The sequence below is a fragment of the Anabrus simplex genome, chromosome 5 (assembly GCF_040414725.1).
Source record: "Anabrus simplex isolate iqAnaSimp1 chromosome 5, ASM4041472v1, whole genome shotgun sequence".
Taxonomy (NCBI): domain Eukaryota; kingdom Metazoa; phylum Arthropoda; class Insecta; order Orthoptera; family Tettigoniidae; genus Anabrus; species Anabrus simplex.
In genome coordinates, this window is record NC_090269.1 from 405,888,134 (window position 1) to 405,900,560 (window position 12,427).

The window sequence follows — 12,427 nt, forward strand, 5'->3', positions numbered from 1 at the left end:
GGATCGGGTTGTTAGGTTACATTAGTCTTCGGTTAAAAAAGAAGCTAGTTTTCGATTTCCTGCTTTTGTTGAGCTTCAGTCTAAGAGAGTTCCAAGTTCGATATCCGTTCTTCTTTTGCTCAAGGGAATCGTAGACTCGATCTCTGTGTTAGACAGTTTGACTAAATGTTAGTTTTGTGCAAGGGCGCCCCAAAATTCGATCTCCGTTTTGGGTCAAATATTAATAATGTTAGGGCCTATTGACTTCATGTCCTACTAACTGCTGTTTAGATACACCGAAATACCGGAATTTAGACCCGCAGTAGTTCTTCTCTTGTTCAAGGAAGTCCTAGACTCGATCTCTCTTTGTGAGAAATATTAATAATGATATTGGCTTTACGTCCTACTAAATACGTTTTAGAGTCGCCGAAGTGCTAGAATTTAGCCCCCGAGGGATTTCTATTTTAGTTCAAGGGAATCCAAACTCTATCTGTATTTTAGGTCAAATTCCAAGTCCCAGACACTAAAAACATGAATAAAGTACATGTATTAAGCCTTACACCATCTCCCTACTCCCATGTGCAGCCCCATCGCGTTTCTAGTTCAACTCTAAGTCCCAGAAATCATCTAACATATACGTATTGGCCTTATAGCCGCCATCTTGTTCCAAATTCAGCTCCAAATCCTGGGTGGTTCAGTTAGGTTAAAACATGGTCAGCGTAACGTTAAGCCTCGACTATTTGCCAGAGTGTAGGGAGGGGCATCCGGTTTGATTAACGCCTGGTCAGCTTAACGTTAGGCCTGGACATTTAGCCTGGGTGTAGGGAAGGGCAACGTGTTAGGTTAACGCCTGGTCAGAGTAAGGCTATGACTGCACTTTTCGCTAATAACATCATGTAAGGTTTAGCCTACACTGTTATGCTATTAGCCACGGCATCGAAATTACTTATCTCCAGAAGCCCCTGGACCACGTCTCATCTTGTCTAGTTAGGTTAAGCCTGGGATCGAACGCCAAACTTGAGACTGTAACAGGCTTGTATGTTTAAGACTGGTGTCAAATGCATGCCTTTTGGCTGATACGTTACGCTGGCAATCTTGAGTATCAAATTTGGGACTATAATGCTAACGCCCTAAGCCTAGGGTCGAACCCGTCGTTTTTGAGGTTACGCCTAGATATGTAGCAAGTGTTACATAATGTAATTTTAAGGGCGCGCTCTTAGCTAGCAGCCCGCACCGCGCTGTAACGTCACGCACAGGTTCAGGCCTCGTTCAGGGGGCCACCGGTACCGGGTGCCGCCGAACTCACAAAAAACCACTACTCCCTTTAAACAACACAACATCATCATCATCAATCCGCAAGAAAAACGCACACTTCATACTCGTTGCTTTTTGCATAATATTCTTAAAACTTCTCAACCAGCCTATCTTCGTGATCGCATGAAACTCGTCTCCACAGACCATAATAAAAATACCCGATCCTGCAACACAGTGTGTTTATCCCTACATATACGCAGAACAACAATCTACACTAAATCATTCACCGTTACCGCTGACCAACGATGGAATCGCTTACCACTGGACGTCAGAAGCATATCCAGCAGCTCAGCTTTCAAACATGCCTGTGTCGAAATACTGAGTAAAAATGCATGAATCATCAAGTTTTGAACTGAAATCACCTCCTCCTACTTCCTCTTCACATTATTTTCATCCCCCTTTCACAGATAATCCTCCTTTTACTAATACTTATCTTAACCTCTCTACTGAAGGCCATATCTCGGTATATTGTAGACATTCATACACTGAAGAAAATGGAAATTGCAACACCCAGAAGGAGTGGTGCTACATTGCTGCAATTGAACATGCGGGACGACTGTTCGGTTGTGCTTCGATGATTACACTTTCAAGACCCTCTGACCGCAAGTTTGGACAACAATCAATACAGGATTTGCCCAACACACTTGCAATAAATTGATGAATTCGTCGAGGCATGGAGTCAATAAGGCCCTGGATCGCTTCCTGCGGAATTGTGGCCCATGCTTGCTGCACTGCACGGGACAGTTGTTCCAGAGTTGTGGGTGGCTGAGGACGGTTGGCCAGTTGTCGGCCCATCATCTCCCACACATGCTCAATAGGACTGAGGTCCTGGGATCTCGCGGGCCATTCTAAGGTTGTGATGTCGTGGAGAACTTCTCTGGAGATGCGTGCAGTGTGAACTCGGGCATTGTCCTGCTGAAACATCCCATTAGCAATGTTCGCCATCATAGGGACAACCACTGGATTGAGTACCGTATGAACGTACTGTCGAGCCATCATAGTGCCCTCAACAAGCACTAATTGTGATTTCACATTAAAGCCAATAGCTCCCCAGACCATAATGCTTGGTGTTGGCCCTGTGTTCCTCTCGACAATAAGATTTGAGTGTCCCCTATCCCCGGTACGTCGGTGCCCACGATTCCGGCGATCACTGCGGGCAAGACAGAAGCGCGATTCATAACTAAAGACGACCCTATGCCATTCGTCGATCCACGTCGATCTTTCTCGACACCAGGCCAGCCTTACACGTCGCTGTTGTGAAGTCAATGGAACACCTTATGCAGGGATACGGGCACGCAAGCCAGCTGCACGCAGGCGACTACCAACTGTTTGTTGCGTAACGTGGGGTGCCACAGCTGCTCGAATTGGCGCTGCTGATGCATGGGGTTCCATCCGGGCCATCCGAATGATGCGGCGATCCTCTCTCACTGTTTTCTGTCGCGCTGGGCCTGTGCCAGGTCTAAGAGTATGGGTACCTTCATTTGACCACTGCTGCCATACACGTTGTACCGTAGATGCCTGTCGGCCAACACGTGCAGCGACAGTCCTTAGCGATAATCCAGTCTCACACAGCCCAATTATCCGAGCCTTCTCAAACGGCGACAGTTGTTGATAGCTTGCTCATCTCTGTCGTCGAGGCATGTTCGACGGGAAACACTTCACTGCATAGACTGCAAGTCGACTACGCTACACCAGAGTCCGTATACTGGAGTTGATTCCTCCGCGACCAATCACGTGGGGAGACCTGTAGGAACAATCCAATAGGTCTGAAACTTTGATCGTTTACATATCTACATGGCATCGTTCCATATGTTGAAAATCAACACAAACGACCAATGCCTTCATGGTGTTGCAATTTCCAATTTCTTAAATGTACCTTTTCAAAACTTGATCTTAATTATTATTTATAGTACTCATATTCATATATTGAAATGTACCCTACGTACGATGTGTATTATGTAGATGATATGATCTTTTATGTGAGGTTACATTTAATACTGTTACTGTTATTATTGTTCTTATATTATTGTCATCAGTAGTTAATATTTAAGTATTCTGGTTAAGACTGGTTAAGTGAAAGAAAGGGAGTACATCCCTAACTTTGCCAGAATAAATACAATATAGGGTGAAGTAAGGTTACTTGGTGATACAGGTAGTTTGGTGATAATGTTTTAATCGAATGCCACCACAAAACTTGTTCTGTTTTTGTGCTTGTCTGTTGTCAGCTGGGTGTCCTGGGTTTTTCCTTTGTCCCACACTCAGGTATAATCCTTGGATTCTTTCACTTACTGAGGTATGAGATAGGTTACTTGGTGATACAGGTAATTTGGTGATAATGTTTTAATCGAATGCCACCACAAAACCTGTTCTGTTTTTGTGCTTGTCTGTTGTCAGCTGGGTGTCCTGGGTTTTTCCTTTGTCCCACACTCAGGTATAATCCTTGGATTCTTTCACTTACTGAGGTATGAGATTTTGTAACACTCAGCTGTAGTGATTTGGCAAGTGCAGACTTATTAAATGCAGTGTGCTATTCAAGTGAAATAAACTGTGACAATAAACTGTTTTATTTTAGTTATTATTGGTGTCGAACTGTTGCTAGGAAAGTGAGTTATGTTTTGCATTGAGAGAAAATTTTAATGCCGTAACAATTTTCGGGACAAACCTTAAGAAAGTACCGAAATATTTAAGCGGTTTCTACTCAGCTGATGTTAACCCACAATAATGTTATTTTCTATTTCCAGCTTGGTTCATTAAATGCCTGAAGGAATTAGAATTTTATACATATTTCAGTTGTATGTAGTGTAAATGAACAAATGTCATCATCATTTTCAGAAAATAGATCGTCACCAAGTTAGCTTACGGTAAAATTCCCCCCCCCCCCAAAAAAAATACCAACATGAAACGAAAGCCTAGACAAGATGATAATCCTTAAGTGTACAAGAAGTACAACAGTGCAGACTTAGTGGAGGTGGCAAGATTAGTGCACCGAACCTCAAAATTCAAAGGTTTTCCATGGTCGTCTCTCAAATGATGGCTCCAAAACAGTGAAGAAAGAGATATTGCAGAAGGTATCTTTCCCAAACTTGGATTACATGGTGATTAGATGATGATTGAATATGTGTCATATGCAAAAAAAAAAAAAAAAAAAACTAAATCGTACTCTAATGATTCAAAACGTTAAACTTAGGAAAAGTTGATTCAGTGCAGCTTTTGTACACATACTATGCATGAAGACTGCCAATCACAAGATACTGATGACATAATCATGTGAATGTGTCACATGTGTTGTGAAGACTCATCTTAAGACGAAAACTCCTGTGAAATGTAGTTATACAACTCCTGAAAGTAAAAAGTGTTCTAAGATAACTATCACCAAATTACCTTGCTACTATCACCCAATTACCTATATGTATCTCCAAATAACCTAATTCAATTGAGTTGCATAAAATCATAGAGTTCAAGATGAAGTAATTGCAAGAATACATTCATGATCAAAACCTTTAGCTAATGTTCTGTTCTATACGATACATGGAATTGAAAGGAAATAAATCATATATTTTCCCCCTTTATGTTGCTATAATCGAAAATTATCACCAAATTACCTTACTTTACCCTATTTTTATTGTTACATCAGATATGATAGCTTCTTCTTCTTCTTCTTCTGCTTCTTCTCCTTCCTAATTTGTTTACCCTCCAGGGTTGGTTCTTCCCTCGGAATCAGCGAGGGATCCCACCTCTACCGCCTCAAGGGCAGTGTCCTGGAGCGTGAGACTTTCGGTAAGGGGTACAACTGTGAAGGAGGAGCAGTACCTCTCCCAGGAGGCCTCACCTGCTATGCTGAACAGGGACCTTGTGGGGGATGGCAAGATTGTAAGTAATAGACAAGGAAGAGGGAAGGAAGCGGCCGTGGCCTTAAGTTAGGTACAATCCCGGCATTTGCCTGGAGAAGCAGTAAACCACGGAAAACCTCTCTGAGGATGGCTGAGGTGGGAATCGAACCCGAGCCACCAGGGGTGGCAGCTAATCACGCTAACCACTACACGATAGAGGCGGATGTATTTCCCTTAAGCTGTCTTATTATTATTATTAGAAAAATAGCGGAAATACGCTCGAAATGTCGTTAGCTGCAGCTGACCGAATTGTACAGCGCCACAGCAAGCAGTGGAAACTCGCGGAGCTATGTGGTGCCTGTTCTGCGACGCCGGGTAGCAGGGGTATAATTTTCCAAAGGTCACCCGCTTGCCCGTCAGTCTGGCAATGTCACTCATTCATTGCGTCTGTTCAGTTTTTTTACAGTGTCTGATACTTTGTTAGTGTGTAGTCAAATAGTAAATGACTAAATGTCATTTTAATTGTACAATCACGCCGTGCTTATATCCAATTGTAATACATGCGTAATTATTGTTCCTTTCATGAATGCTTTACTTTATAGTACTATTATTAGCGCACTGTCCGGCTCCATGGCTCCATAGTTAGTGTGCTGATCTTTGGTCACAGGGGTCCCGGGTTCGATTCCCGGCAGAGTCGGGAACATTAACCATCATTGGTTAGTTTCTCGAACATGGAGGATGGGTGTCATTGTCCTCTTAATCATCATTTAACCCTCATCACGACGCGCAGGTCGCTACAGGTGTCAAATCGAGAACCTGCACCTGGCGAGCCGAACATGTCTTCGGACACTCCCGACACTAAAATCCGTACGCCATCATCTTCATCATCATAACCTCACTTAAATTTGTAGACTGACAACTTTTGATTCCCCAGAATGAGCATAGAAATTTACCATTTTACACCAAATGATTTCAATTTTGATGTCTGTGACTGCCCTCCCCTCCCCCCACTATATCTCAGGTACTTTTGGTTGTCTATAAATATTTGCCTCATCCCCCGCCCCCAACATCGGCACTACTGACCTGGACCCACCACATCTGGATGCTCTCGAGTCTTCCGGAAAGCGAATATTCACGGCGCAGCCTCCACATCTTTCCATAACGCTGGAGGTCGCTAAGGGAGCTCTCCTCCGACTGCTGTATTTAGTAGGGAGACCGCGGGTGTACTTGGTGATGTGCGCGCGATCGGAGCTGGCTAGATTGTTTCCCTTCCCGTACCTGTACATTGGAATGGCGAACGCAGCAGTTTTCAGTGCCTCAACATGTATTCATTTACTAAGACCATAGTTTTCATAAACTAGTTGACTAATCGGAAGAGCTTTCAGAGCTGGACAAATCTAGTTGTTACAGTTCATGTAGTGCCTAGTACAACCAAGAGGTCGTTACTTCGTTACCTGTCAACGTTTGCTCGAAATGTGCAGTTGTGGGCTCTGGGAATGTACATAGTGTCTCACCATCTCTCAAAGGATGTATAACGCACCTCTTATCATTTAGATTTGCCTTTATGTATTTGTGTTACATTTCAGATGGATTAGAACGAAATTCTTTGTTGATTTCAGGGTTCGCACACGTTGAATGAATTACCAGTTAACCTGGGGAGGCTAGAGAAGTTTCCTGCTATGCCGTATGGAAAATACAAGATGAAACTTGAATACATGAAACGTGAAGAACGCTTCGCTTGTTCCGTCACTGTGGCAGAGATCACGGAAGAAGCAGCACGAAAATAACATGCTTTATGAACACCACGAAGTATATTCCCGCCATGACACTGTTTATTATTACTGTAAATGTTACTAACGGTAGAAATTCACATTTACACTTGGAAAATATTTTGTCAATGTTCTAGATATAAATATTAAATCCATATATGAGATCTTTTGCTAAAAGAAATGATTCTGCATATTCTAGTATAGAAGACAGTTAACATCCTTGAGTCGAATCCCCACATACTTTTCTTGCTATCTATGGTTATTTCCCCGTCTTTATTACATATACATACATACATACATACATACATTATCATTAAATACTCGTATGTCTTCAGCGTTTAGTCCGCAAGCCTCTGTGAATTTACTAACGTCGCCACAATCCTCCATGTGCAACTGGTGCTGTGGCCACATTTAGTTCTATACCTCTTATCTTTAAATCGTTTGAAACTGAGTCTAACCATCGTCGTCTTGGTCTCCCTCTACTTCTCTTACACTCCATAACAGAGTCCATTATTCTCCTAGGTAACCTATCCCCCTCCATCCGCCCCACATGACCCAACCATCGAAGCCGGTTTATGCGTACAGCTTCGTTCATCGAGTTCATTCCTAACTTAGCCTTTATCTCCTCATTCCGAGTACCCTCCTGTCATTGTTCCCACCTGTTTGTACCAGCAATCATTCTCGCTACTTTCATGTGTGTTACTTCTAACTTATGAATAAGATATCATGAGTCCACCAAGCTTTCGCTCCCGTAAAGCAATTTTGGCCTGAAAACAGACCAATGTAAAGATAGTTTCGTCTGGGAGCTGACTTACTTCTTACTAAATACTGTTGATCGCAACTGCGAGCTCACTGCATTAGCTTTACTACACCTTGGATCAATCTCACTTACTATATTACCATCCTGGGAGAACACACAACCTAAATACTTGAATTATCGACCCGTTCTAGCGTCGTATCACTAATCTGACATTCAGTTCTGTTGAATATCACACCTACTAACATCAATTTAGTCTTCGAAAGGCTAACTTTAATACCATACTCATTGCACCAATTTTCAAGTTCCAAGATATTAAACTGCAGGCTTTCAGGAAAATCTACCATTAAGACCAAGTCATCAGCATAGGCCAGACTGATTACTACATTTCCACCTAACTGAATCCCTCCTTGCCATTTTATACCTTTCAGCAGATGATCCATGTAAATTACGAACAGCAAAGGTGAAAGATTGGCCTTGTCTAACCCTTGTAAGTACCCTGAACCAAAAACTCATTCTACCATCAATTCTCACTGAAGCCCAATTGTCAATATAAACGCCTTTGATTGATTTTAATTCTTCTTCTTCTTCGTTTTGCCTCATGACTGAGGCGTCTCAGCCCTCTAGCCGATGTACCACACTCCGCCATTCTTCTCTATCTAAAGCTTTCAATGTGGTTGCTCTGAGAGAACTCTGTAGGGGTCCGTTCACCATGTCAATCCATCGCGTTGATACTCGTCTTCGTTGTCTGGTTCCCTGGACTTTGCCCTCAACAATCAGCTTTTGACGACTACTATCTCGGCGCATTATAATATGTCCAAAGTAGCGTACAATCCGCTGAGAGACCTTACGCTATAGACAAACTTTTATCTGAAGTTGGTTCAGGATTGATGTGTTCGTGCGATGAGCTGTCCAAGAAATCCTTAACATTTTCCTCCAGCACCACATTTAAAAGCTTTATATCCGTTCACGATCACGTTTGAGGATGGTCCACGTCTCTGCGCCATACAAGAAGACCGAGAAGACTAGAGATTCAACGATCTTCGTTTTTGTATTGATGGTGATGTTATTATCTTTCCAGAACTTCCACAGACGGATCATCGCTACCTTCGCTATTTCAATTCTTCGCTTTATTTCATCTTTGTAACCACCAGAATTTGATAGTAAGGAGCCTAGATATACATACTGATGTACAATTTCACACCCTCCAATCTGTTTGAAATGTGGACTGTTGTTGTTCTTACGATCAACAATCATGACTTTGTTTTTCTGTCGATTTAGGCGTAATCCAATTTCTAGTCTTGCTTCCTCTACTCTTGATTTTAATAATCTACCTTTAATTCCATAGTCCTCCAGTATGGCGAACACCTTTTCCCTCGGTACCATATCATATGCTTTCTCTAGATCTACGAAACATAAACACAACTGCCTATTCCTCTCGTAGCAATTTTTTCAATTATCTGGCGCATATTGAAAATCTGATCCTGACAGCCCCTCTGTGGTCTGAAACCACACTGGTTTTTACCCAACTTCCTCTCAACCACTGTTCGCACCCTCCCTTCCAAGATGCCAGTGAATACTTTGCGTGGTACACTAATTAATGAGATACCTCGATAGATGTTGCAATCCTTCCTGTTCTCTTGGTTAAAGATAGGTGCAATTACTGCTTTTGCCCAATCTGAAGGTACCTTACCAAAACTCCACGCTAATTTTACTACTCTACGAAGCCATTTCATCCCTGCCTTCCCACTATACTTCACTATTTCAGGTCTAATTTCATCTATTGCTGCTGCTTTATAACAAAGGAGTTCATTTACTATCCTTTCCACTTCTTCAAGCGTAATTTCACCAACGTCATTTTCCTCCTCCCCATTAGCTAGACTGTTCGCAACACCACCAGGAAGATTTCCTTATACGTTCAGAAGCTTTTTAAAATATTCCCTCCACCTCTCCAGTGATTCCCTGGAATCTATTATGAGTTCACCTGAATTACTCAACACACTGTTCATTTCCTTTTTCCCTCCCTCTTTAAGATTCTTTATTATTGTATAGAAAGGTTTCCCTGCTGCTTGACCTAGGCTTTCCAGGCTATTACCAAATTCTTCCCATGACTTCTTTTTGGATTCAGCAACTGTTACTTTTTCGCTCTGTTTCTTTCATCTACGTACAGATCCCTGTCGGCCTCGGCCCTTGTTTGGAGCCATTTCTGATAAGCCTTCCTTTTACGTTTACAAGCTGCTCTCACTTCATCATTCCACCAAGATGTTCGCCTTTTCCCATCTTTACACACAGTTGTTCCTAGGCATCCCCTTGCTGTTTCTACTACAGCATCCCTGTATGCCACTAATTCACTTTCTATATACTGAACCTGCTTACTGTCTACTGTTCGAAACTTCTCACTAATCATATCCATGTTCTTCTGTCTAATTTACTCGTCCTGGAGATTTTCTACCCTTATTCGTTTGCAGACAGATTTCACTTTCTCTACCCTAGGCCTAGATATACTTAGTTCACTACAGGTCAGATCGTGGCCGGTATCATCGAAAAATCCCCGGAAAACTCGTACATTCCTAACAGATTTTCTGAATTCGAAGCCAGTTAAGATATAGTCAATTATGTATCTGGTACTCCTAGCCTCAGACGTGTAGCGGTGAATAGCCGTATGCTTGAAGAACGTATTCGTAACAGCTAAACCCATGCTGGCACAGAAGTCCAGCAAACGATTCTCATTCCCATTAGCTTTCATATCTTCCCCAAATTTACCAATCACTCTTTCGTATCCTTCAGTTCTATTTCCAACTCTCCCATTGAAATCGCCCATTAGCACTATTCTCTCCTTGTTGTTGACCCTGACCACGATGTCACTCTATGCTTCATAAAACTTGTCAACATCCTCATCTGCACCCTCACATGGTGAATACACTGAGACAATTCTCGTCCTAATTCCTCCAACTGAAAAATCTACCCACATCATTCGCTTATTTACGTTCCCTTTCTAACACCCGTCAAGTACAATTTATAATCTCCTATCCCTCCTCGTCATCTCCCCTTACACGTATATCACTTACTCGTAGCACATCGACGTGCATCAACTTTGCTGACTGAGCCAGTTCTACTTTCTTTCTTCCATAAGCCCCATTAATACTGATAGCTCCCCCTTAAATTCCATTTCGTTCGCCAAGTTGTTTCCAAGGAGTCCCTCGCCTGTCAAATGAGAGTGGGACTTCGTTACTCCCATAGGTCCGAGGCTTGCTTAAAATGTTCTGAGCTCGGTAAATTCTTGAAGCAGGATGCTACCCTTCTTATACGTAGTCCAAGTGAGGATCTCTCCTCTAACGGGTTATGGACCACCAGTGGATTGTATAGTCCTAGCCGCCTGAGCACAAGGACGGTTATGACTTGCAATATGTCCGAGATGCCACTCCCATTGCATACCAAATGCTATCCCAACTCTCAGGACCACTTACTAGGCCATTCAGCCGTTGCGCATGGTTCACGAACTAGGACGTGACTAAGGCAACCCACACCATGAACCATGTCTTTATTACATAACTGGAAAATCTACACAGTCAAATGCTTAATCATCTCTTACTGTATATTTTATTTTTTCAGTTGTTCAGCAATAGAAATTTAATTAGGTAAGCATATATGTACTGTACATCATCGCTACGGTGCCGTAAATGGGAATGTGACGATGTTCTTTCTATCCACTCTTTCCCCGCAGACTGTCACGCCTCCCAGCCACATATTGATATGCAGTCCATCGCAACAATTTCCGTTGTATTCATTTTCCTCTGTGTGAAGTGTTAATAAAGGTGAACATTCAATGCATCATACCCTATGAGTGCTTAAATAAGTACTTTCTATAGTGCGTCACGGTAAAGTGCGTGGACCTGTTAATCTGGGGGCTAACTTCCTGCACCACTACTAACAGGATAGGTCTTTTCACATACCTGGCTAACCACCGAGAAATGGAGGTCTTCGCCCGTGATTGTAATTACGCTGAGTTTTAGCATAAGAAAGGGTGATAAAGGTGGAGATTCACCACTGACACTTGGTAAATGTTTTGTCAATATTCTAGATACAAATATTAAATCGATGTATGAGTTCTTGTGCTAAAAATGTTTGTGCATAGCACAGAATTACGAGTAGCACGGATCGTTTCTGGGTTATCTACATTTGGAATGAAGTCGTTGATCGACCACAGATTAGAGAGCGAAGAATAAGAGGTTAAACCGAACATAAATTTGCCTGTGACTCTCATGTACAGCAGAAGAGAATGCACAAGGTAACTATTTCAGCGATGAAACCCACTTCGAGAAGTCAGAACAATGATAGATATTTAGAGGAGTTCTAATGTTTCGATTAATTCCCTCGGCATAATTACACTTCTGATAACATTGGGTAGTAGTTACATGGGAAACCGACAAGCCAAAAACAAATTACGATAATGGACAGAAGTAAAATCAATGGCATTATCACTTGCTATGAATTGAGAACATCCGAAAGATCTGTTTTAGACAAAAGATGGTAGTTAATGAACGTAGGTTTTCGTGGCTCATTGTATTAACATAAGAAATAAATGAACACGATTAAAGCCACTATATATATTTATTTAATAATAAAGCTAAGCTTTCAGCCAAATTTCACTGGCCTTCGTCAGGGCATGGGAAGTTTTGCCTCCGACATTGAGCAAAGAAATTCTCCGAAGGAACGTGGAAGTCATGCCCGTACTATTCACGGCCTACCCCACTAACTGGACTCAAGGATCGTGGCCA

General features: G+C 42.2%; 1 protein-coding gene across 1 annotated transcript in view; it reads left to right on the forward strand.

Moving 5' to 3' along the window:
- Positions 1–6,981, forward strand: part of LOC137501016 (uncharacterized) — a 64,667-nt gene extending 57,686 nt beyond the window's left edge. Inside the window, exon 4 of the mRNA XM_068227856.1 lies at positions 6,743–6,981. Coding sequence (XP_068083957.1) covers positions 6,743–6,910 — 168 coding nt within the window. The 3' untranslated portion in view covers positions 6,911–6,981. The remainder of the gene's footprint in view (positions 1–6,742) is intronic.
- Positions 6,982–12,427: the final 5,446 nt, after the last annotated feature.